The following is a 27,696-nucleotide window of genomic DNA, read 5'->3' as shown; positions in this document are numbered from 1 at the left end:
TGACTCATAAGTTCTGCACATCGCCTTGATGAGGTGATCGTTTGACCAAAGTTTGATGAAAATCCTTCAAGGGGTTTAGGAGATATAGAGCGGACACAAAATGGAAGGTTCAAACCTTTGACCCTAAGTTGTGACCTTGACCTTGAGCCGGCATGACTGACTCATGGGTTCTGCACATCGTCTTGATGAGGTGATCATTTGACCCAAGTTTTATAAAATTCCTTCAAGGGGTTTAAGAGATATAGAGCGGACACAAAATGGAAGGCTCAAACCTTTGACCTTGAGTTGTGACCTTGACCTTGAGCCGGCATGGCTGACTCATGGGTTCTGCACATCGTCTTGATGAGGTGATCATTTGACCCAAGTTTTATAAAATTCCTTCAAGGGGTTTAGGAGATAGAGAGCGGACACAAAATGGCAAGCTCAAACCTTTGACCTTGAGTTATGACCTTGACCTTGAACCGACAAGGCTGACTCATGGGTTCTGCACATCGTCTTGATGAGGTGATCATTTGACCCAAGTTTCATGAAAATCCTTCAAGGGGTTTAGGAGATATGGACCGGACACGAATTTGTTACGGACGGAAGGACGGACGGAAGGACGGACGGAAGGACGGACGGACGGAAGGACGGACGCAGACCATTCCTATAATCCCTCCGCCACGGCGGGGGATTAAAAAAGAGAGAAACGTTTGCAGATAATCCATGTAATGAACAGGCTGCCATTTTAGGCATCATGACATCGCCATTCTCTCCCCAAATGGGCATCACCATTTATGGTAAAACATCTAAGATAATCCCATTTTGGACTTTCAGCAGTTTTAAAACATCGGCAGATTATCAAGTAAGTGCGATTGTGGAAGAACATTTATTAAGTTTATATATCATATCTGAAAATTATCTTCTTATAATGTAAAATAGACAAACATGAATACTTAATACAGTACATGAACACTGTATTCATCCAATAAATCACACTTTTAAACAGATATATAACAAACATAGCTAGAGGTTGTTTTCTTCAAGAAAAACGTATGTCTCCCACCAAGGGTCATGATTCTACTGAAAAGCATTTAATCAGTGATGATAATATGAGCCGCACCATGAGAAAACTAACATATTGGCTTTGCGACGAGCATGGATCCAGACCAGCCTGCGCAATGATCACTTTTGTAAAGTTTGTAGATGGTATTGGAGCAGTTGCCCGGACAAGGTAAAATATGACAAATCAAGGGCCATTACTCTGCTGAAAATCATCAAACTGGGAAATGTTGTGACAGAATGGCTGGCAGACAGACAAGACAGATGCAGAGCACTAAATCTTCCTTACAATATGTGGGAGACAAAATAATTGTAAAAAAGAAAAATTTAATTGTCTTACCATATACTGTCAGAAATAATTATTACACTAACATTTTATAGCCCAACACATGCTAACAAAGAAAAAGAACCTTTAAACACTGCTATGTTTATTATTAAAGGGTGTACTGAAAATTTGTTCCTAATGTGAAAGTGAACCAGACTAGTACTGGAAAGTAAGACTGGTGTTCCTAATGTGAAAGTGAACCAGACTAGCACTGGAAAGTAAGACTGGTGTTCCTAATGTGAAAGTGAACCAGACTAGCACTGGAAAGTAAGACTGGTGTTCCTAATGTGAAAGTGAACCAGACTAGCACTGGAAAGTAAGACTGGTGTTCCTAATGTGAAAGTGAACCAGACTAGCACTGGAAAGTAAGACTGGTGTTCCTAATGTGAAAGTGAACCAGACTAGCACTGGAAAGTAAGACTTGTGTTCCTAATGTGAAAGTGAACCAGACTAGCACTGGAAAGTAAGACTGGTGTTCCTAATGTGAAAGTGAACCAGACTAGCACTGGAAAGTAAGACTGGTGTTCCTAATGTGAAAGTGAACCAGACTAGCACTGGAAAGTAAGACTGGTGTTCCTAATGTGAAAGTGAACCAGACTAGCACTGGAAAGTAAGACTGGTGTTCCTAATGTGAAAGTGAACCAGACTAGCATTGGAAAGTAAGACTGGTGTTGCTATGCCTGCAAGTGGTCCATCCCTATGAAATTTAATGAAAACTGCCTTTTTGACAACAATACATGACAAAATGGCAAAACTTTTAACAAATGTCATACATTCATCCACTCATGTACAGTAACAAATTCATAACATAATCAAAGGTATCATTTTGTTGAGTGGTATAGACTTTTCTACTTGTCTTTTACATATCAGTGAAATAACTAAGATCTTTGCTGAACTTGAACAGACTTTCTTTACACCCTTTATGTATGTAATGTTTTTGTTTTACAAGTCAACAGGGCAGATATTTCACTTTAAGAAATGTTTAGAACCATATCACAGTGTTTCAAGTTCATATATCATTTCACTTAACACATTCCCATTTCACTTGTTGACTTTTAAGAGAATTACCACCTCATCAAAATTTCAGTTGTTACAGTACATTTTCAGTGAAAAGTGTATGAGATCTTTCAAATTATTTCCATGGTTACAATACATTTTCAGTGGTGTATGAGATCTTTCAAATTATTTCCATGGTTACAATACATTTTCAGTGAACAGTGTGTAAAATCTTTCAAAAGTGTACCTCGCAACAGAATCAACATCTGAACAAACCTGAGTGCAAAATGCAAAACAACAAAAATGAACTAAAAGGCTGTAATGTTTTGGGTTGTTTTTTTCTCACAATTAAACAATTATACTTTTTGCTTTGTTTGATTCACTTAATACTGCTATTAATACTGTACAACCTTATGAAACAAGAGAGCCATGATGGCCCTAGCTCACTAACCTGAGTTACAGCTGGGGCTTGAACAAGTTTGGTATATAAGTCATGTAAGGGAAATAACTGTGAAACTATTTTGAAACTGGGTTAGCAGTTTCTGACAAGACTGATTTCTACTATATATACAGGAATCGCTTTACATGAACAATATAGGAAAAAATAGTTGCCATGATTTTGACAAACCAAAATAATTTTCTCAAACTTTGTAAAGGGTTATAATAGAAACGTTTCAGTGAAATTATCTGAAGATCTTACCAGAAGTTTACCAGACAGCAACATCTTATTTTTTTATTTTCAAAGCTATTGAATAAAAGTTCACTTTTTAACCACGCATGGCCAAAATGTATCAGTAATTGAATGAGGCCATTATCGTAAAACAAGAAGAAGAAGAAGAAGAAGTTTAAGTTATTTAATGAAATTGTTCTAAATGGCTCAGTCAGCATAGATAATTACAAAAATAATGTATTAAATGTATAATATTAAAGAAGGAATTTCCAACAAGAGCTGTCACAGGAGACAGCGCGCTCGACTATTTCGATGCTGGATAGTGAAACTGGGCACATCTGAGGAAACTAGAGCTGTCACTGGAGTGTTTAATGACCCCAATTGTGGATGAAGATATTGCACAATAGCCTGAGTCTATGTCAAAAATATCAACTTAAAGTAATAAGAGAGGTAAAGATAAAATGTATCAAAACACTATATAAGTATATCTTAAGCAAAAAGGGGCATAATTCATTAAATACTGGTGCCAGAGTTATGCACCTTGTGTCATATAGTGTAGGTGATGATGTTGAACAACTATTTTAAGTTTGAATCAAATCCATTCAGTAATAACAGAGACAGAGTGAAAGTGCACCAAAACTTTAACCGAAAATTCGAAGTAAAAAGGGGGAATAATAAATGAAAAATTGGTGCCAGAGTTATGCACCTTGCATTATATGGTGTGGGTGATGATGTTGAACAACTATTTTAAGTTTGAATCAAATCCATTCAGTAATAACAGAGACAGAGTGAAAGTGAATCAAAACTTTAACAGAAAATTCTAAGTAACAAGAGCACCGCCTTGCGGGTGCTGACGCTCATCTGATTTTTTTTGTATAATAGTAATATTGTCCTACCCATGATTTTCTAAGTCTAAAAAGGGCCATCATTCTTGCAAAAAGCAGGATAGAGTTATGTTTCTTGATGTACAGTGTCCACTTATGATTGTGAAAAACTGTTGCAAGTTTTAAAGCAATAGCTTTGATAGTTTATGAGAAAAGTTGCCTTAAACATAATACTCAACCAAGAAAATGATTTTCTAAGTCCAAAAGGGGCAATAATTATTGCAAAAAGCAAGATAGAGTTATGTTGCTTGCTGTACAGGGTCAGCTTATGATGGTGAACAAGTGTTGCAAGTTTCAAAGCAATAGCTTTGACAGTTTAAGAGAAAAAGTTGACCTAAACATAAAACTTAACCAAGAAATCTGATATTTTCTTAGTCCAAAAGGGGCCATAAATCTTGCAAAAAGCAGGATGGAGTTATGTTTCTTGCTGTACAGGGTCAGCTTATGATGGTGAACAAGTGTTGCAAGTTTTAAAGCAATAGCTTTGATAGTTTAGGATAAAAGCTGACCTAAACATAAAACTTAACCAAGAAAACTGATTTTCTAAGTCCAAAAGGGGCAATAATTCTTGCAAAAAGCAAGATGGAGTTATGTTTCTTGATGTACAGGGTCTGCTTATGATGGTGAACAAGTATTCCAAGTTTCAAAGCAATAGCTTTGATAGTTTAGGAGAAAAGTTGACCTAAACATAAAACTTAACCAAGAAATCTGATATTTTCTAAGTACAAAAGGGGCCATAAATCTTGCAAAAAGCAAGATGGAGTTATGTTTCTTGCTATACAGGGTCAGCTTATGATGGTGAACAAGTCTTCCAAGTTTCGAAGCAATAGCTTTGATAGTTTAGGAGAAAAGCTGACCTAAACATAAAACTTAACCAGGCAACGCCGACGCCGACGCCGACAACCGCTCAAGTGATGACAATAACTCATCATTTTTTTTCAAAAAATCAGATGAGCTAAAAAGGGGAAATAATTCATGAAAAATTGGTCCCAGAGTTATGCACCTTGTGTCATATGATAAGGATAATGATGTTGAACAATTGTTTAAGTTTGAATCAGATCCATTCAGTAACAAGAGCCATGTCAGACATGGCTAATCCCCCCACTGGGCATATCATAATTGAAGGATGTGGTCCGCATCAGGGGTTTTAAGATGTGGAAGAAAGAATAAGTCAGTAGTGAGGTGGTTTACTGCTAAATTTTATTAATTTTCATGAAGAGTATAACTATGATGTTTTTCTATATGGCTACTGTAAAAAGAAGGAATGGAAAGCTAACAGGGAACAAGAGTGCCAGAATGTCACAATATATGCCCGTCAAAGCAAATTTCTTTACTCTAGCAGCTGTATTTGCAAATGGAATGTTAATTTTGTGGTTGTTTAGTAATCATTGTAAGTCTTTTGTTTTTTAAAGTCCACAAAAAAACTCCTTACTAGGTAGAGATACCTTATATATAATAAAATTAATAAAATACACCTAAAACTGGAGAGTAACATCTATGCTGTACCACAGAAAAGTGGTCTTGTTTTTTCCCTAGGGTCAATTATAAAAATGTTACAATATAAGTTATTTATAGTAACAACTAAGGGAAGTTAATCTTTATAAAAAAAAAAAAAAAAAAAAAAAAAATTGCAAGTCCACACAAAAATCTTTATCAGGAAGAGACTGGTCAAAATACACCTCAAAATTGGATTTAGCATGTTTGTTGTACTACAGAAAAGTGGTCTCGATTTTTCCCTACGACTAGTAATGAAAAAGTTACAATAAAAGCTATTTAAAGTAACAACAAAGGGAAGTAATTCTAAAGAAGGGAACTGCGCATGACACTTCGTCTCATGATGGTGTATAATTGTGCCAAGTTACATCAAAATCCCTCCATGCATGAAGAAGAAATGCTTCGGACAAAGTCATTCTTGTATCTGACCTTTGGCCTCTAAGTGTGACCTTGACCTTAGGCCTAGTGACCTGGATCTTGCGCATGACACTCCGTCTCGTGGTGGTAAACATTTGTGCCAAGTTATATCAAAATCCCTCAATGCATGAAGAAGAAATGCTCCGGACAAGGTTTTTATTCTTGTATCCTTTGACCTCTAAGTGTGACCTTGACCTTAGACCTAGGGACCTAGTTCTTGCGTATGACACTCCGCATCGTGGTGGTAAACATTTGTGCCAAGATATATCAAAATCCCTCCATGCATGAAGAAGATATGCTCCGGACAAAGTTCTTTAAGAAAATATGATAAAGGGGAATAACTAAAAAAATAGGCAAGGTAGAGTTATTGTTCTTGCACACTGCACTTCCTCCCAATGTGTTCTATCAGTGTATGAAGTTTGAAGAAAATCCCTCCAGTACTTTTGGGGTTATGCTCCGGACAAAATGTTTTAAGAAAATATGATAAAGGGGAATAACTCAAAAAATAGGCAAGGTAGAGTTATTGTTCTTGCACACTGCACTTCCTCCCAATGTGTTCTATCAGTGTATGAAGTTTGAAGAAAATCCCTCCAGTACTTTTGGAGTTATGCTCCGGACAATTTTTTTTAAGAAAATAAGATAAAGGGGAATAACTCAAAAAATAGGCAAGGTAGAGTTATTGTTCTTGCACACTGCACTTCCTCCCAATGTGTTCTATCAGTGTATGAAGTTGGAAGAAAATCCCTCAAGTACTTTTGGAGTTATGCTCCGGACAAATATCGTTGCGGACGCACGGACGGACAGACGGACGGATGGACGCACGGACGGAGAGCATTTCTAATATCCCCTTCACCTTTGGTGGGGGGATAAATAACAGAGATAGAGTCAAAGTGCATACAACTTTAACCTGAAATTCTAAGTAAAAAGGGGAATAATTCATGAAAAATTGTGCCAGAGTTATGCATCTTGTGTCATATGATGTGGGTGATGATGCTGAACAACTATTTTAAGTTTGAATCAAATCCATTCAGTAATAACAGAGGTAGAGTGAAAGTGCACCAAAACTTTAACCTGAAATTCTAAGTAAAAAGGGGGAATAATTCATGAAAGAATGGTGCCAGAGTTATGCACCTTGTGTAATATGATGTGGGTGATGATGCTGAACAACTGTTTTAAGTTTGAATCAAATCCATTCAGTAATAACAGAGATAGAGTGAAAGTGCATCAAAACTTTAACCTGAAAATCTAAGTGAAAAGGGGGGATAATTCATGAAATACTGGTACCAGAGTTAAGGCCCTTATGTCAGATGATATGGATGATGATGAGGAATAAGTATTTCAAGTTTGAATCAAATCCATCAAGTAATTACAGAGATAAGTTGAAAAAAGAGAAAGTGCACCAAAACTTTAACCAAAGTGGGGACGCGGAAAGACGCCGACGTCGACGCTGGGGCGAGTAGGATAGCTCTCCTTTTACTTCGTATAGTCGAGCTAAAAATTGTATGTAACTCTTGTCCTTCTAGAAACTTATGTATCCTGTATGGCAGCAACATCATTCATGCATGTGCCTAGATAGCTTTGCACACATAGCACAGAAAGAGATCGGTCCTGGATTCTCTTCCTGGCCTGATCATAAGAAAGACAAAGAAATGGTACCAGTAGCTTGATAGAAAAAAAGAAAATAAATAGCTTCTGTTCTCTTATTTGCTCATGGCAATGGATTCCATCAGGAATGAGATGTCCAGGGTAATCAATATAAGTTACAGAATTTGTTTCGCAATCAATCTTAAACAAACTGGCATAAACTAATGTCACTCATTTCTTTTTCTGTCATGTGTGTATCTTGGTGATAAACAAATGTCATTAGTTCCTTGAAAGAAGGGGCAAAAGCCAAAAAATTCAAATTACCATATAGCGTTTTTTTTCTGCGGTAAAAAAAATCTGCGTTTTGGTCCCAAAAATTGTGGAATAAATTTATGCAAGTTTTATTTCTGCGTTTTCATATAAAAGGAAGATGAATTTCTGAGTTTTCACATAAAAAGAAGAGAGATTTGTATTTTCGATGCCAAGGAGGAGGTAATTCCCCGCATGATGCGTCACCGTGAGAATGACTAGCATGTGAAAAACAATAAACTGAATTACCGTTAACTGCTGTTAAGTAACTCTGCTTTTAATGAATACATTGTAAGATATAATTTCATGTGAATTGAAAAAAAATATATGTTAGCAACTACTATAACATGGAAAAACAAGTTTTCTATGGGATTAACAGTTAGGACTTTGACTGACCATCACACTCAATTATACCATTATCGGTAATTGATAGATGATGGCGGTAATAACCAATAATTGAATAATTAGACCATCCCTTTCGGTTTACCTCATGTAAAATAGCGTGAAACACGTTAGTGATAAAAAATGCAAATTGTTTGCGGTTTAAATTTTTGCTGGGTAAAAATTCTGCTGGAAATATTTTTGTGATTATACCGAGACACCGCAGAAATGCAGAATTATCCCACCTTTAGAAATAACCTGCTATATGGTAACCATTATCGTGCTGGACAGGACTGATTCTGCCTTTGCAACCAATACAGATCATGATCAGCCTGCATATCCATGCAGTCTGATCATGATCTGCACTGTTTGCCATTCAGTCAGTATCTTTTTTGTACACACCCCTTTTAATAGTTAATGGTAAGAAAATGGACAAGTTCATTATAGAAATTTAGAAGAGTAAGGGTTACAGATTGTTCATCAATATCAATATAGTCTTTTCAAAATGTATAAAATAATGCAGCTTGGAATGGTGAGAAATTAACACTTAATTTTGGCACAGAAATCCTTTTACTAAAGAAGGTATCATCCTATATCTTCATAGTATAATGATATAGCATGATTGACATCCATGTTAGCTTTCTGCACGTAATATCGTGCCAGTTTAGAGTCGTCAGTGTCAGTGACTTCTAGAAAGTGAGCTATACAACCTTTCAACACTTTCTGTACCGCCTCTTCTGACTGTTCAGCTTCCGATTTCACATCTTCTAAAAATAAATAATGTCAATAACGTAAACTTCGCTAATCTGGTGTTACTCCTATTGGGTAAAACATAAGTGAGGTAAAGATGTAAAACAGTACAAGCAGGATTTCAACGTGCTTGAAATGTTAAACATTCAGACATTGCTATCTTAAGGTATCCGATCCACAAATAAGCAAGTTTTATATAACAGTGCTATATAAATATATCAAATATTGATGCCTGGTAACCTCATATAATTTTGGTATCATTTGAAAGTATATCATCTACTGAAAAAGAAAATATAAATTACATGATAAAAATATGTTATAGAATTTTTATTTTTTTACTTAATAGTCTTCAATGACACTTCAACAGAAATCCAGTTGTTACAGTGTAAGATTTATCATTTTGCGGTCATAAAACAGGACTGTAATTATTCTTGCATATTATTTATGGTCATCTTATTTATTAATTCTTGTTCAGCAGACACATCTTCAATGAAACCAAAAAATCATGGGGTCACCAGGCATCGAAATTTACCTATTTGTGGATCGGATACCTTAACAAATGTAGATTTTCATGTTGAAAGGCACCTGAAAGACCCATTTCCTTTGTCTTCATCCACCTATATTTACGGATGCCAAAGGTTATAAAGATCAAAACTTGAGCATCTGATTGGTTAATTCAAAAATTAATCTCAAAACTGACCAATGGCAAAGATGTATTCTAAAACCAGACTCTAAACTCAGTTTTATAATCTCGGAACCACATATTACCTTCGTTTCAAGCAGATGTTTATCACTATGTACAGGTACAACAAGGTCATATATTTTATGCAGGTAGTACACTGGTACAGATACTGAAATCTTTATTATTTGTTTCGCTTGACATTGCACCGACCCAGTTAGAGGTTGATATGTTGACTTACCAGCTTTGAAGGTTGAGGAAGACACCCAAGTACCGGGTACTCCTCCGTGCATTATTTCATTACTGGCGGGCACATTGGTAAAACCACTGACCTTCCGTAAGCCAGCTGAATGGCTTCCTCACATGAGGAATTCAACATCCCGAGTGAGGCTCGGACCCACATCAGTGAGGGGCAAGTGATTTGAAGTCAGTGACTTTAACCACTAAGCCACGGAGGCGCCGAAATCTCTTTTCAATCACAGTGTTTGAAATACAGTCAACCTGAATAAAGCAGCCAGTCTCAGAAATGACACAATTTGGTTGCTAAAGACAGGTGACTGCTAAAGACAAGTTAAAATTAGAACAAAAATAACAAGAGCTGTCCGTAAGACAGCCAAGCTCGACTATTCGAAATATTGTCCCAGAAGCAGGAAAATATTACCCAAAAAGGTTAAATATCAAAAGAGTTTTAAGTTCAAAAGGTGGAATAATTTGACCAAAATGCATATCAGTTATGGGACTTGCTGCTATCAACTAGTTTTATAACCCCGAAGGCACATGTGAAGTTTCAATTCAATATCTGCATTAGTTTTGGAGATAGAAACTTGCATGTAAAACTTCTACCAGAATTTTCAAAGTCCAAAAGGGGGCATAATTTGCCCAAAATACATGCCAGAGTTATAGGACTTGATCCAGTGAGGTTAGTAATTGATCTAAAAAAAGAAAAAATAAGTTTCAAATCTATATGCCTTTTAGAAATAGCTGTATGTACTTGCACACAAAACTTTAACCAGAATTTGCTAAGTCCAAAAGGGGGCATAATTTGGCCAAAATGAAGGTCAGAGTTATGGGACTTGCTGCTATCAACTAGTTTTATAACCCTGAAGACACATGTGAAGTTTCAAATCAATACCTGCATTAGTTTTGGAAATAATAACTTGCATGTAAAACTTTAACCAAAATTTTCTAAGTCTAAAAGGGGGCATAATTTGCTCAAAATACATGTCAGAGTTATGGGACTTGACCCAGAGAGGTTGGTAATTGACCTAGTAAAAGAAAAAATAAGTTTCAAAGCTATATGCCTTTAATTGATGGCTGTATGTACTTGCATGCAAAAACTTAACCAAGGTGTGACGCCGACGCCGACGCCGACACAAACGCCGACGCCAGGGTGAGTAGAATAGTTAGACTATTCTTCAAATAGTCGAGCTAAAAATTTGGAAGTCAGCTGACTGGCTGCTTCATGCAAGTGGCTGCTTAATATAGGTGACCATTAAGGCAGGTTCCACTGTATGTCAAACAGAATCTTCAGTGCATTGAAAGTATAAACTTCATTACTGTTTAGGAATTCAGGATGATCAACCAAAAAAAAAATCCTAGACAATATCAAGTGGTATGAATGACCTTGACTTAATGAAGGTCGACAATATAAAAGAAGTCTTACTGGTTTTATTAGTTTGACGTAGCTTTGAGAAGACTGTTGGAGGCTCAGCAAGGTCAAGGACAGGCTCACACATCTCTCCGCCCAAATTTTCATCAGGTTCTCCGTCACCCTGTAACAATATAACTTCTGTCTTAAATACAACTTCTGTATACATGTACTTAACACATGTAGCGCATTCAAAATTGTGACCACTTCTTTCATTAGAGGCACTTGTGAGATTTTGCAGCAATTTAAATGATAATTTTGTAAGGTGGACAAGAGTAATTAGAATGCAATTTATACTTAAAATTTTACTTTAAACACCAAGATACTGAATGTTTTACAAATTCAAATGAAATAAAATTTATACAACTGAACATATGCTTCAAAAGCAATAACTAAAGGAAGTCCTGAAAATTAGTGCAACCAGTATTTTTCCCTCAATTTTTCAGTATACTCTTAACTATAATTCATGGATTTTATGACTGCATCATTCATTAAATTCCAACGAACAAAAAAAATCCAATTCACATTATATTGAAAGATGAAGTATATTTATCTGCAAAATAATATACAGTAGAACCATGTTATTATCCTTCTTGGTTGCATTCTATGTTTCCAAAGGATCATGTACAGATTTTATTAACTATCACAACAGCAATCTTAAGTGACGTGTGGCGGCTGTAAGAAGTCTGCTTGTACATAGATTCAGTGTTGTTATATTTTCTGGTCCTTTGGGATCATGGAGTCCATTCAACATATGTGTAATAGAGTTCCGCTTAAGCCAGTGCTAGGAGACATGAGAGGTGTTGCACATTTCATAACAATCAAACCGAGTCTGCTATTATTATTCTTGGTAGCATTCTTTGCTTCCAAAAGATCTTTTTACAGATTTTATTAACATATCGAAACAATACAAATAGCTTATACACCCGTGGAATAACTTCAAAGTATATCACTGTTCTTTTGTATCATTTCAATTTTGAAACATCTTTTGTATAAAATATTATTACATACTCGTTTCTATTTCCCGTTAAGTTACACTGGTACCGGAAACGTCAATATTTTTCCATACACTGACGCCTGAATTTCATATCGGGTGCGTGACGTAATTCAGTGTTTTGTTGCACTATTTTTTTCTATTTAGTTTTGTATTATCAATCCTATTCAGGCTATTGAACATATTTATGATATTTACTTAATATTTATACGTGTAGATGCGTATGTAATAAAAAGGTTATTATCTTTGCATTGGGAAATATGCACTCGTTCTTCAGCGGAAGAATATTGCGCTCCTAAAGTCGCGCAATATTTTCACTGAAGAACTCGTGCATATTTCTCGATACAAAGCTAATAACCTATAATTATTATCCAAATGTGTTAGCACTCGGCACCTATATGGCGCCAAACAATATGTCAATGTGACGTCAAATTTCAGTGTTTTAACAGAAATGTGCATCAGTTTTTGATATTAGAATAAGGCACCAACAAACCTGAGAGTTCATTTTCTCATTGAGTCGATGTAGAGTCTGTAATCTAGTCCACATATCTTTGTCATGTTCTTGTTGTTTCTGTAATATAACAGAACATAATCAATATGATAAAACCTCTCTTAGGTCATATGCAAACTGTTTTTAACCCTTTGCCTGCTAAATTTCTAAAATGGACTGGTCCATCATTCAATTTGGGCAATACCATTTATTTTTTGAAGGGGTGTTTACTGAAAATTTACTGACTGAATAGCGAACAGTGCAGACCATGATCAGACTGCACGGATGTGCAGGCTGATCTTGGTCTGCACTGGTCGCAAAGGCAGAATTACTGCCGCCAGCAGGCAAAGGGTTAATTCATTTTCATTATTTGCATTAGAATATCCACTCTTTCTAAAACTATTCTCTGGCCAAGGCATAAACCTTTAAACTACCTTTCACCATGAATTAATTGGTCAATAATTAAAAGATGAAACGATGAAAAGGCATATTCTTAAACAGCAGATCAAAATCACATCTCTTACAAGAAAAGATTATGTTTGAAAATTCTCAAAAAAAAAATTAATTCCTTCGTTATTTCTATACATGGAATTTAGATAAGATTTAATCATATGAGGAAAAAAAAAAACAGGATCTATTAAATGTATACACTGATACATTATATAACCATACTCAGAACTGAGCCCTCCGACAAATAGCAGTTTAGAAGAATTGATCAAAGTATTACAAGCAGCCAGATGTACGCATATAGAAATTGATTTCAAAATAGAAAAAGTGGAAAACCAAAGGTCGCTTAACACAACATAAACGAAAATGTTGCAGGCTCGGTTTCATTGAGCGTGTCCATGGACGGTAGTGGAAATGCAAGCTACCGTCCACTCCCTCAAAAGTTATCATTACTCATTATTTATGTTACTGCACAAAAGATGTATGAAAATGAGCAGGAAAGTCTTAAAAGATTCAAATTTTTCTTTAAAATCTAATATGTAGTAAAAATATTATTTCAATGATATGGCCAACATAATTTTTAAAACCATAAAAAAAGATTGTTTGTTTTTGGGGATTCTAGCATAAAACTGCTGTTCTTGTCATTTTTCGGGGTTTTAACAGTAGAGAAAACGTGTGTTAACAGAGAGATTCTCATGCTAACATGCTGTTAAAACACCTTTTTATATATGCACATTCTCTGGCAAAGCAAAAACGTCATTTGGCCCCAAAATGGATAATTCAAAAGGAAATGACGTCAACGTAAAAAAACAACTCACATATTCCTGTCTATTATGTGGAAATTTAATGATGTTGAGTGACTTGTAATGTATTCAAATCAGTTTTTATGTGTTTTATGCTAGAATAGCATTAGCACATGTTCATTTCGTGTCATAACATCTTCAGAATCCCAAGGGAATCATTGGTACCCTCGCCCTATCAGGCTCAGGCACCAACCAATCCCAAGGTATTCTGCAGATGTTATAACACGAAAAATCATGGTTTATCCCTATATACAAAGTCACACTGACACAGTTCAGGTCATGTGGTGACTTTACAGTTTGAATGGTGGAAGACTACAGGTACCCCTCTTCTAATTATTTCAGGTCCATCTTGGTAGAAGCATAACCCTTCTCAAGCCAGCTACATTGCTTTTTAACCCTTATCATGCTGGACATGATTGATTCTGCCTTTGCGACCTGTGTAGATCATGATCAGCCTGCACATCCGTGCAGTCTGATCACGACCTGCACTGTTCACCATTCTGATTCAGTCAGTGTGTTTTTGGTTAGCACCCCTTTTAACAGTTAATGGTACTGTCCATATTGAAAGATGGACAAGTTCATTATAGAAATTTAGCAGGGTAAGGGTTAACAAGGGCAGGTTAGGGTTAGGGTTAGAGTTAGGAAACTGATTCCAAGTCTGTAACCTGAACTCCTAATTTAAGTAAAGATTTATATGAAGATGTAATGTAAATTACACCATTATAATATGGTAAAACATCCACCCGCTTAGCTCAATTCTAAAGATTATGGGAACATAAGTCAGATCCAACGGCGAGGTAATGCTCTCCTTGAGGATTTGATAATAGACAATGTGTCAGGAGTTTTATTCTCCACCTCTGAATCATGCTGAGAAGTTGGCAGTAATTTGTGTAGAACAGGTTAGTACTGTTACAGAACCCTGGAACATGGAACACTGGTTGGGTTAACTGCCCACCATTACAACCCCCCCCCCCCCCCCCCCCCCCTACAAAAAAAAAAATCTAAAAATACCTGGGAAGGAGGAATGTAGGACTTGCCAGCTTCTTCAAGACGTTTTTTCCTCACTGCTTCTCTCACTTCCGCTATCCTTGCAAAATGATCATCCGGGGATTTTGCTCCCGAGTTTCTTTTAACTGTTGCTCCTTAAATGATTTGAAAAGAAAGGAAAACTATTCGTTAAAAGAGGAACTTTAATAAGACTACTGCAGTCCCCAACAAGGAAGGGCATTTGTCACATTTACTGTTATAGGAACCACATTTTTATACTGAAACTTATATGAAGAACCTGTATTCTCTCCAAAAGACCTACCATCTGTAAGTCAGGTTTTATGAAAAAAATCATGTACTGGGTCTATCTTTTGCAACTAGGAGATGGACAGAAGAACAGATGAATGAATGGATAAAGGGACAAAATAAGATGGTCTGTATATTCTATACATTACTTTCTATCTACGTCCAAAGTTTAATGAAAAATCTTTTTGTATCTTATAGTTATAATAGAATCCATCATTTGTGACTGTCAGTAGGTCAGACAGATGAACAGAATGGATAGATGAACAGAATGGATAAAAAACTGAGAAAATAAAATGATGTGTTTGTTCTACACATTGTCTTCTATCTATGTACCAAACTTCATGACAAAACTTTTGTACATCTTACTGCAGAATCTACTTTCTGCCATATTTTTTGGATTATTTCTTGCATTAGCAATCACATTTGCCACAGCTACAAAATAAAAAGGTGTACGCAGTCTCCATAATTGCAATCTATCAATGTATCAAGTTACATGAAAACATCTCTTGTAATTTTTAAGTACATGTAATTGCAGAATACAATTTTTGTCATATTTTTTACCATATGTTGCCATAGCAACAATGTTTGTTACCATAGCATTTTTACCATAGCAACAAAGCAAACCATTAAGTCAACTATAGTGTCAACAGAACATGGATGCCTCATAATGCAATGTTAGGTCATAGAAAGGTGTTTTCTGTAAAAACTGACACTTTGGCTACGACTGAACCTAACTGTGACCTTGACCTTTGAGCTAGAGCTCTTAATCTTGTATGGGACATAATGCACTGTTATAGTGAATGACCATGCCAAGTTATCTGAATATACATTCATGTATGAAAGGTCATAGACTAGACAAGAAAAAGAAAGTAAAATATTGTACCTCTAAGCAGGGATATAAATTAACACTCAGACCCTATTAGCCATCTGGGCTCCTTACAGGCAAATTCTAGGGGCCCAGCCTAAAAGTTAGGGGCTCAGCTATTATTTGCGGAAAAAATATAACGGTGGTTTAGATCTACATACTTAATAATAAGTCTTGTAATTTGATTCCTGCCAAAATACATCAATTTCTTAAATACAGAACACTCATCAAACTCACATAGCCAGTCAAAATCTGAAAGGGGACAGTTGTTAACAACCAGTGCATAACATGTTCTAAACATATGAAGCAGCCTCTCAAACATAGATGCATTTAATTTAAAGTTTTTGTTGATAATGGGCATTTCTGATAGAGGCTGCACGCTTATGGACATCTGCATTCTAGTATTTTGTTACATTGTCGAGTTACAGGACTCGCAACCCGCCACAAAATTATTACTTAAGCCACCGTCTGTACAAAAAGTACAAACCATGCCATGGTCTGTGTTTCTAAGCCACGGTCTGTTAACACAGCCCATTTTTCATTAAAAGTCCTCTGTGGCCTTTAGGACTTTTCATAATCCTGATATTTCCTTTTGTCGCCGTGATCGGCCAATCTAGGCTTTTTAACAGCCTTCAATCAATCTCCACGTTCTAGTGCTGTATTTCTATGGGCGCTGACATAGTTGGTGACGCAATAAATAATCCGCTTATGCCGATTGGTTGTAATATATATTAGTAATTTTAATTGGTCAATTTAAGTGACGTTGTGCATATTAATAAACCCAGAATATTGACATTAGAATAATCCAAAGCCATTCGCCGGCTCAGGCTGGGCGACTATCTTGGAAGATTGACTCGACCAGCTTTAAATCTTGTCGCACTGGGCGACAGGGCGAGTGTTAATTTATATCCCTGTCTAAGTGTGACCTTGACCTTTTAGCTACAGGACTTCTAAGTGTGACATTGACTCTTCTGCTATATCTAGTTATGGTCAATGTTATTTAAGTACTTATCCATGCATACAAAAGTTGAACCAGACAGGAAAAATGATGTAAAATCTTTGATCTGTAAGTCTGAACTTGACGTTTCAGATAAGGATCTAATTATTTTAGGGGCACATCGTTTTGTTACGATGAATGTTTATGCCAAGTAATTTGGAAAAATATCAATGCATGAAGAAGATATAGATTATTAAAAGATTAGAAAATTATATGAAATATTTGGCCTCTTAAGTGTGACCTTGACATCGGCACTAAGTGACTGGGTTTTGCCTGCAACAAATTTTCTTCTTACGCTGAAAGATATCAGAATATTAAACAAAACAAAAGAAACTTATCGGATGGACACAATTTTTAATTACACATGCAAGTGTACACAATTGCAAAGATGACCTGACACTTGATGTAGGGATGGATGGATGGATATACAGACAAATGTAACATAATAAAATCAAAACAAAAACTGGTTAACCAATAATATAATCTCCGTTCATTTCTTACAACTAGATACATGTATTAATAATATTTTGAAATAACACTGGAGTGAAAAATGAACAATCCTTACCAGCAGTTGTAGGATTTTGAGTTGATACTTTTTTCACAGACTGAGATCTAAGGTCTGTCATCATTTTCTTGTCCACTTTAAATGAGATAATGTATTCGATCATGGCACGTCTATTCTCATACACAACAAACTCGTTAAAGTCTTTCGGGCAACCCTGTAAATACAGGAAGGAATTGTGGCATTAGAGCCAGAAGGTTGTAATTACATATAAATAAAGAAGACACTTACCACCTTCTGGCACTAACCACTTTTTATGTTTATTCCAAAGTCATGTGAAACAAAACACCTACCTACTATAGGGATTTTACAATGCACTATAACAAGTGTAGGGCAAAAACCCTCCCACTAATTTTTTGATGTAATGGAAAAAGCCTGTTTTGTTGTTTTAACAAAACCCCTCCTTCTTAAATTTCACAGCTAACAAAACCCTTCCTTCTAAAAATCAAAGCAGACAAAACCCCTTATGTAGACAAAAGCCCCTCTCATTGAGCTGTAGAGCTGTTACTATTTATTCGAGAGGTTTTGTGCTACTTGTAAAAACAGTATGTGGGAGAAGTTTTGTCAGTCCATCACAGTGAAAAAGTTCAAAAGTTCAATCCATTCCAGGTTCAAGCTGCACTGGGAACACCACTGCTTCCTTTTCAGATTCAGTGTAGCATTGTATAGAAGATCTATGACTAATAAAATATAAGCAATTTTTTACAACTTGAAACAATGAAATATATGTACCTCAAGTGTGAATTGAAAAAAATGAAATAAACCAACTGAAAACTGAAAAGCTTGTACAATTTCCTAGCATGATACTTCCTGGTACGAAAGCCCTGTAGTCTTTTTTCACTCACCACAACAGAATCATAGTACCTCCAACCACTGGAACTCGCTTCCTTCTCTGGTTCCCTTTTTAGTGTAGTATCATAGCAACCCTTGGCATACACCTTTAATAACAAGCAATAATGTATATAGTGTGTGGTATCATAGCAACCCTTGGCATACACCTTCAATAACAAGCAATAATGCATATAGTGTGTGGTATCATAGCAACCCTTGGCATACACCTTCAATAACAAGCAATAATGTATATAGTGTGTGGTATCATAGCAACCCTTGGCATACACCTTCAATACGAGCAAGTATGTAATACTAATAATACTATCATTTAGCAACCCTAGATACATTCAATACAAATAAAAATATATTGGTATATGCATCCCTATTGGAAATACTTCATAACAGAATAATGTATATAGTGTGTGGTATCATAGCAACCCTTGGCATACACCTTCAATGACGAGCAATAATGTATATAGTGTGTGGTATCATAGCAACCCTTGGCATACACCTTCAATAACGAGCAATAATGTATATAGTGTGTGGTATCATAGCAACCCTTGGCATACACCTTCAATAACGAGCAATAATGTATATAGTGTGTGGTATCATAGCAACCCTTGGCATACACCTTCAATAACAAGCAATAATGTATATAGTGTGGTATCATAGCAACCCTTGGCATACACCTTCAATAACAAGCAATAATGTATATAGTGTGTGGTATCATAGCAACCCTTGGCATACACCTTCAATAACAAGCAATAATGTATATAGTGTGTGGTATCATAGCAACCCTTGGCATACACCTTCAATAACAAGCAATAATGTATATAGTGTGTGGTATCATAGCAACCCTTGGCATACACCTTTAATAACAAGCAATAATGTATATAGTGTGTGGTATCATAGCAACCCTTGGCATAAACCTTCAATAACAAGCAATAATGTATATAGTGTGTGGTATCATAGCAACCCTTGGCATAGCAAAACCTAGATAGATACATGTACACATAACAATAAAAATATATGAGCATATGCATCCCTATTATTACGTGTTAAATACTTCATAACAGAAATGAGACAGACATGAATGCTTTAGAAGCCAACAATATAGAGCACCCGCTTCAAGTGCGGAAGGTCATAGGTTCGTTCCCTGGCTGTGTCATACAAAAGACGTGAAAAATGGTACCAGTAGCTCCCTTGGCTGGTGCTGAGCATCAAATACTAAACAGACTTCTCTCATACCCTCACAGCAAAGTATACAATCAAGAATGAGATGTCAAGAGTGATTAGGCCTAAAAAAATTGTTTGTTTCTGGTATCTTGACCTACCCTAAATTTCTGGCCCAACCCTAAATGTTTTTATGACCTTGGAGAATTTTTTTTTCAACTTTTTAATAAAAAGTTGCAAAACTGCACTTTTTATGCTTTAAACATGATCAGTGATGTTAAAAATCAACTTACTGATGCTCTAAAGGCATAACCCTCTTATTTGTATTCATTTTTTGACACAAAAATAATTTCCAAAAAGTCCCACTTAATAAAAAAAAATTTTTTTTAAATTTACCGACTTACCTACCCTAATTTTTTTAAGCGTGTTACTGGAAACAAACAATCTTTTTTTAGATCTTATTATATTTCATAGAACTTGTTTTGAAAAATAAATTAGTACAAACTAAATGAAGCACACTCCTTATCAAGAAATTAATTTTTTCAGAGTTTGTGTGAATATGATTGGCAAATTAACCATGAATTATGTGCTAATGATTCACAGTTATTTTTCCGATTGCACTTTCATTCTTCATTCTTTTTACATGAACTCCAAAAAAATAATTCCATTTCTCATATTTGAATTATATTTCCTTTCCATTTCTTAACAAGACTTTTTCAATAAACTATACATATTTTGTTGTATTTAACATAAGAATCTGTTTCCCAGTCATTCTGTTCACAAGACAGAAAACAAATGTGACGTCATCTACAGAATGTTCTCCCTGGCAAATGTGGGTGTTGTCAAAACGCATGCTAAGCGGCTATAATATGACTTTGGCGCCATTCCTTCTGCGGTTCATACAAAATGAATGCCATAATTTTCAATGGAACAAATCTAATATCTATAAAAAGAATGTTAATATTTGTTGCTATACCTTAACATGGAAATATTACCTTAGCATCTCCAAGAATTACTCTACACTTGAGTATATATGCTTCATCCGGGTTCTTTTTAGCAGGGTCATCAGAATAGTGTACACATTTAAGTGGGTTGTCACTGTAATGAAGTAGATTTACAGTTAATAAATCTCACCACTAAAATATAATATACCAGCAATATACAGGTTAAACATAATAACTCGCAGAAACGACAAACCTTGGTTATTTTCTTCAACAGTACGGTCAATTTATAGACCTCTTCTCCTCAGAAAATTTCTTTCAAATCATGCAGTTTTCCCCAAAGTTGACTTTGCAGCAGTAGTTTTATTTGCCTTTGCCCAAGAGCTGAGTATTTCCCCCTCAGTCCCACTCTGCTGCCCACCCAACAAAATAACAGGCCAAGGTCTCTTCCCCTCAGTAAAAAGAAACTCTCCCAACTTTGTAAAATTTGTTTCCATAAAGGAACAAATAAACCTCATAACCTTTGTTTGTTAGGCTTAAGACTGCTATATTGTACTAGCTGGGCAGGCTAAAAGACACTGTTCTGGCATTGTCATACAACGTTGAAGAATATCTTATGAAAAAGTCTGATGGGGGAATTAAAACCTACATTTATATCATTTGGACTTACAAATTAATGTACTTGATCAGGGAAGAAAAATAAAATTACAGGAAAAACAGATTTAATTCCTGTTGTAAAACTTTACCTGAAATAAATTCCCTTTCCAAAATAACCCATCCTGCTCAGTCTTTGGTCCAGTCCTTCCTCACAGATTCTATCTTTTTCTACACTTGTTCCATGATACAAGTATCTTATGTTGGGACTGAATGCTGAAATGTCAAATATACAATAATAATTTATATATGGAAAAACTTTTAGCCTGCTGTCAGCAAGTGATTATCCCTTTGCGACCAGTGCAGACCAAGATCCCCCTGCTTGTCCGTGCAGGCTGATCATGATCTGCACTGTTCGCTATTCAGTCAGTAAATTAACACTGAACACCCCTTCAAACACTGCCCAAACTGAATGATGGACCAGCCAATTTTAGAAATTCAGCAGGGTAAAGGTAAACTGTGCTGCTCTTGATGTCAATAGATAGAGATTTTCTGTACATGGATTATAGTTATATATCATAGAAAGTTGGACACAACTGATTCTGCCTTTGCGACCTATGCAGATCATGATCAGCCTACACAACCGTGCAGTCTGATTATGATCTGCACTGTTCACCATTCTATCAGTATCTTCCAAACTGAAAGATGGACAAGTTCATTATAGAAATTTAGCAGGGTAATGGAATTAAGAGGGTAAGGGTTAAACTTAAATCTTTATCTCGCTGGATCTATGAAAAATAGGAAAGAAGCTTATTGGAGAAAGTTATCTAGATCATAACCAAGATTCCTGTCACCGACGGATACTTACATATTGTCTAGGAGAATTAAATCATTCATTGTGGGATTTTAATATTTTTCAGGAGAGCGTTTTTTTCTGTACTTTCCAAAACATCTTGACTTAATTGTTATTGATAGTTACTGGTATATTTATAGAAAAGGTAAAGTCAGCGTAAAATACATTGCTAATCAAATAACTTTGAAAACCAAATATCATTTATGTAAATTATGGCACAACAAGTAGATAATATTGAGTTAAAAAAACAAGTTGAGATGTGTCACATGACAAGATAATAAACTAGTAGACAGGGTATTTTATAAATGTTTCCAACTGCTGTTTAGGATAACCCTTAACATATTCCTTAACCTTATCATGCTGCACACGACCTTTGCGACCAGTGTAGATCATGATGCAGTCTGATCAAGATCTGCACTGTTTGCCATTTGGTCAGTATCTTTTTGGTATGCACCCCTTTTAACAGTTAATGGTACGGTCCGAATTGAAAGATGGATAAGTTCATTATATAAATTTAGCTGGGTAAGGGTTAATCACAAGGAGTCATTTATTGCATGCTTACTTTCGTTTCTATGTCTATGTACATCTTCCAATTCATCTTGAAACCTTTTCAACGACCTGTTACTTTGTATACGTTCTATTCCTTTAATTTTTATATTCACTCTTTCAAACTCCTTTGCAATTATGTCAAACTCCGGCTCCCCCTTTTTAAGTTTTACTAAACTGTATAATTTATCTGTTCCTACATCCCTTGACCAATTCAATGGAACGCCATCACTTGCAAATGGCGGCATCATTTGTTCATGATCCGCAACATGTGGATCTGACAATGCATCCAGACACACTTCATGCGCTAAATCTTCCTTATTTGTTAATTCCTCTGCCTCTTCCTTCGTTATTTCACCAAGGGAAAGTAACTCTTCCACTTCCTGGGTCATATCATTGTCATCAAATGTTTCTAAGTCTCCGGCTCTAACGGGAAAATCACTTGGTAATATTCCACGTTTTTGGAGACCTTCAATTTCTTTTGCTCTCTCTTCATCTTCATCATCTTCCATGCCTAAACTTCTTCTCCTTGTTCCTCCTCCCTCTGCCATCTCATATGTAACTGTTGCTTTTACTTTCTCTGCAAATAAACAGATTACTGTGAAATCATTTAATTTTGTTGCAAGAAATTGTGCGGTTTGGGCCAAAAGGCCATTTCGCGGTTATACAAATTGTGATTTTAAATTCTGAACATAAAAATCTACAAAATTTACATTTTGTCACGATTTAATTTCACTGGCAGACTAAATCACCAAATCCATGAAAATTAGTCCTCTACAAAAATTAATGATTTTACAGTATATAATTATAGAACCGCGTATAAGGAATGTCATTGTATATAGAAAAGTAATGAAGGATATATTTGTTTGTTTCAGTGTAAGATTGAAATATCTTTCACAAGTGAACACCACATGCAATATTTTCAAAAGTGGTATTCACACCGTATTGCCACTTGTTAAAATGCAAGATAAGGTCTTCATGAGTAAAAGATATTTTATCTTACATGTAAAACAAACAAATTTTCTTTTTATACCATGTTTTGACTAAATTAATTTTAGCCATTTTATAATTTCTTACCATTTTAATGAAAATCATATTAGAATTTTTCTCTGTGAAAATATCAAATGTATTCCACTCTAATATTTTGGTAATTCACTGAAAACTTGTTATAAGAACATATCTACCCACTTAAAAAAAAAATAAATAAACATTAATTTACATCTGCCAGCCAAGCTATTTATTTTAGTATCATAGTTTTATGACGATACTATGGAACACAGTATTGTGAAAACAGTATAGACTGAAACTGTATCAGCTATAATCATTTTCAATAATCTTTTAAAGTTTAAATATATTTTTTTGTAAAATTTGAAGTATTTTTATGGCTGTCTGGCTAAATACTGAATTCTGAAATTTCATAATGAGTTTTTAAAAAAGTATGTACTAGTACAAATGTCAGGAATTTCACCACCTAATTTCACATACTATTGCAGTTATCAATCCTTCTGTAATAATTACAAATAAGAGTGTCAAAATGGCCAGACCTTGACCTCTTGACCTAAATATATGTCATGACACAATATCATGAAATCAGCAATTTTGTTTAGCATGAAGAAAACATTCATTCCAAAATACAATACATAGGACCCTGGCAAGAAAGAGAAAGTAGAGCGAAACCATTTGCACAGGTTTTGCTTCATGCCAAGTTTAACAAACATCCATCAAGCTCTTCGTAAGAAGAAGTTGTTTAAAGGTTTCTGTTAAAGCTCTGTGGCCTTAAGTGTAGTCAAAAGGGGAAATAATTCATGAACAAATGGTGCCAGAGTTATGCACCTTGTGTCATAAGATGTGGGTGATGATGTTGAACAACTATTTTAAGTTTGAATCTAATCCATTCAGTAATAACAGAGATAGAGTGAAAGTGCATCAAAACTTTAACCTGAAAATCTAAGTGAAAAGGGGGATAATTCATGAAATATTGGTGCCAGATTTTATGTCAGATGATGTAGATGATGATGAGGAATAAGTATTTCAAGTTTGAATCAAATCCATCAAGTAATTACAGAGATAAGTTGAAAAAAGAGAAAGTGTAAAGAAACTTTAACCAAGGTGGGGACGCAGAAAGACGCCGACACCGGGTCGAGTAGGATAGCTCTCCTTATACTTCGTATAGCCGAGCTAAAAACTAGAGAAATGAGCCGCGCCATGAGAAAACCAACATAGTGGCTTTGTGACAAACATGGATCCTGACCAGACTGCGTGGATCCAGCATGGATCCAGACCTGCCTGCGCAAGTCAAATCAAATCAAAATTTATTTATTGTCGGAGAGATTTCAACAAAATAACATAAGCTATGTATAGCTTTTTACCGACATATATTCTTTTAATTAAATATCAATAACCATTAACATAAAAGATGTTACTATTCAGTTAAAATGATAAAAAAAAACTATAAACAACAACTGTCACTATTACTAGTATTAGTGACAAATGCCCCGGAAGCGTGTCTAAGAATGCTACTGTTCTCTGCACAAAACATGCCAGAATAGTTTAGGTATGAATCATTTTGTGACCTTGACCTTGACCTGAGAGACCCGGGTCATAACAGCGACACATCTTCTCAATATGATTCACATTTGTGTCAAACTAGAGCTGCTTTTGAGAAAAGTGCATGTCTCCCACAACTGCCTAATCATTTAGTGATTCAAAGTGGTTTGGGTGGTTTGGGTGAATGTTTCTCATCAGTAATGTCTGGGAATTTTGGATGGTTTGGATGATTGGTTCCAATCAGAAATGTTCTTGAGGTCTGGATGGTTTAGACAAATGGTCCCAATCAGTAATTCAAGGGCCATAATTCAAAAGTGTCTGGGCCGATTTGGCTAGTTATCGAGGACTTATGGTCAAACACATTTTGTTCAAGTTTGGTGAAGATCTGATTAGAAATGTTTGACTTAGAGTGCGGACAAGCTTTGTGACAGACACACAGACAGACAGGATTAAATCAATATGTCTCCCACACCACTGTGTGATGTGAGTCATAATTATTTTCAAATTCCTTGATAAATGGCAAGTTATGAACCAGATAAGAAACAGACCATGTTAACCTTTGACTTCTAAGTATGACCTTGACCTTGGAGCTAGGGGTCTTGGTCTTGCACATGACATGTCCTCTCATTATGGGGAACATTTATGCCAAGTAATTTCAAAATCCCTTGATGAATGGCAGAGTTACAGCCTGGACTAGTCCAAATAATAGGACATTTTGGAACAGCGTGATAACTTTTGACTGTTGCTGTCCCGTCACGTCCAAACTTATTCTGCATATTTCTGTTAGGAAATCCCCAATGAAATTTGTTGGGAACATTTTCTGGTACATGTACAATGTATTTGTAAAAATTACATCTCTGATAATGAATTTATGTTGACATTAAAGCATAAAATTGCCTTGCTGACATTTTTTGAATGTATAATTTGTGTTTTGATTCTGAAATCAAGTGTCATCGGCAGTCAACTGTGTACTGAAAACAGTGTCAGGGTAGATATCTCCTCGCTCCTGTTTACACATATTTACGAAGATTTAAGTCTCTTTTTTAAAATTACGAATTATATTCAACCCTTTTGAAGTTTCTACATAAATATAAATGTTTAGTTTATTGGAGCCAGTACTTTTAAAGTTTTAGTTTGACTAGTATTTTATGACTTTTTTGGATTTTTTAAAGTCTTTGTTTTCTTAACAGCAAAATGCAGATACGTGTAAGGCTTAGCGGGGTGACAACTATAAAATAACAGGTCATGAAATATGTCATCCAGATTTTAAAAGCCACATAAATAACTAAGGCTAAGCCCGCACAAGAATTTACAAATACAAGGACAAACGCACACACACAGATAGACACTGCAATTTTAATATGCCCACCTTTGGAGGCATAAAAAACTTTTTTTAAGAAAATATATGATATGATTTATGGCTGTGCACATTGATACTACATCAGCCTGGGACAGGAACTTTTTTTCCTCAACAAAATGTACGAGACTAAGTTTCAGACATAGTAAAAGTGATTCCATTGTGTGCTGCAGCCTTGGAAATGTCTCATTTTCATACATAACAGAGGTCTATCTTTGTCTACTATTTACGTCCTTGACCCTTCTTTCTTTCTTTCTACAAATTATTTTCGGGTACTTGGGAATACCGAAAACTACCCCATTACCGAAAACTACCGAAAACCAGTTTTGATTACCGAAAACTACTTATATTTCTAAAAGTATTACTTTTTTGGAATTTAAGTTAATATATTCTGATAACATATAATAATATATATTAACAGACGAAATTTTGAAGAAATTTGACAATTTTAAAGTGGTTTAATTTGGATTTTATTAAAATGAGTGATAATTGTATACTGAGTTACTTCCCTTTGATAAAATAATCGAATAGTATTAAATGTCATTGTCGTCACAAGTTTGTTTTATTTGAAAATAATGTTATAAATAATTGTATTATTAAACATTATCAAATTATGATTGCATATGATTTTTTAAAGACCAGTTTTTTAGAGAACAGCGGATGTTAATGGATTATTATAAGTAGATAAAATAAATAATTAGTCAGGTACACAAGTATTAATACTGTGTCATGTTTCTTGAGCTGTTCTCACATTTAATCAATCAAATTCGCTATCTCATATATTTGATTGCATATTTTAAATTGACATGTACATAATCACAAACCTTGACCTTCCTTTTGACAGATTGGCGGGAATTAGAGGGAGATAAATTTGCAAGACGTTAGAAGTTTGATGAAATGAAAGAGGACAACATTTTACATCTATTGTATATGTTCATGTATTTTTCATATAATATTGCCCAACGATTTGACAGATGGCGGGAATAAGACGGAATCACAGTGTTGGCTGATGAAGGCTGGTGAAATAAAAAAGAACAACATTTTACATCTGTATGTTCACGTTTTATCATATAAAGATGTTGTTTTTTTTTGTGTTTTTTTTAAACTGGTCTGACACAATGTTCATCGTGTTAAACATATTTACAAAATATTTACATATATAGATATATATCTGTTACTTTTTTTTTCTTTCTTTCAGTTTATGTTTGCAGAGTAAAATCTGGTG

General features: G+C 35.2%; 1 protein-coding gene across 1 annotated transcript; it reads right to left on the bottom strand.

Moving 5' to 3' along the window:
• Nucleotides 1-854: 854 nt before the first annotated feature.
• On the bottom strand, nucleotides 855-26,631 carry LOC123531352 (uncharacterized). The gene is made up of 10 exons (XM_053518228.1): nucleotides 26,614-26,631; nucleotides 22,584-23,147; nucleotides 21,321-21,444; nucleotides 20,629-20,731; nucleotides 18,475-18,567; nucleotides 17,633-17,786; nucleotides 14,924-15,054; nucleotides 12,666-12,743; nucleotides 11,194-11,302; nucleotides 855-8,868 (listed from the first exon to the last, which is right to left on the bottom strand). Exons 2-10 carry the CDS (start codon nucleotides 23,116-23,118, stop codon nucleotides 8,687-8,689), a joined length of 1,509 nt encoding a protein of 502 aa, XP_053374203.1. The 5' UTR covers nucleotides 23,119-23,147; nucleotides 26,614-26,631; the 3' UTR covers nucleotides 855-8,686.
• Between the last annotated feature and the right edge of the window lie 1,065 nt (nucleotides 26,632-27,696).

Source organism: Mercenaria mercenaria, chromosome 11 (assembly GCF_021730395.1).
Source record: "Mercenaria mercenaria strain notata chromosome 11, MADL_Memer_1, whole genome shotgun sequence".
NCBI classification, from domain to species: Eukaryota; Metazoa; Mollusca; class Bivalvia; order Venerida; family Veneridae; genus Mercenaria; species Mercenaria mercenaria.
The sequence above is the reverse complement of the archived record's forward strand: the minus strand, read 5'-3'. Positions and strand labels throughout refer to the sequence as shown.

Excerpts from the sequence above, each read along its gene's own strand:
- LOC123531352 (XM_053518228.1), bottom strand. The coding sequence starts at position 23,118 with ATGGCAGAGGGAGGAGGAACAAGGAGAAGAAGTTTAGGCATGGAAGAT. Across the intron at positions 11,303-12,665 it reads ATGAGAAAATGAACTCTCAG|GGTGACGGAGAACCTGATGA; the intron begins GTTTGTTGGTGC and ends ATATTGTTACAG. Across the intron at positions 8,869-11,193 it reads ACGTCAAACTAATAAAACCA|AAGATGTGAAATCGGAAGCT; the intron begins GTAAGACTTCTT and ends ATTTATTTTTAG.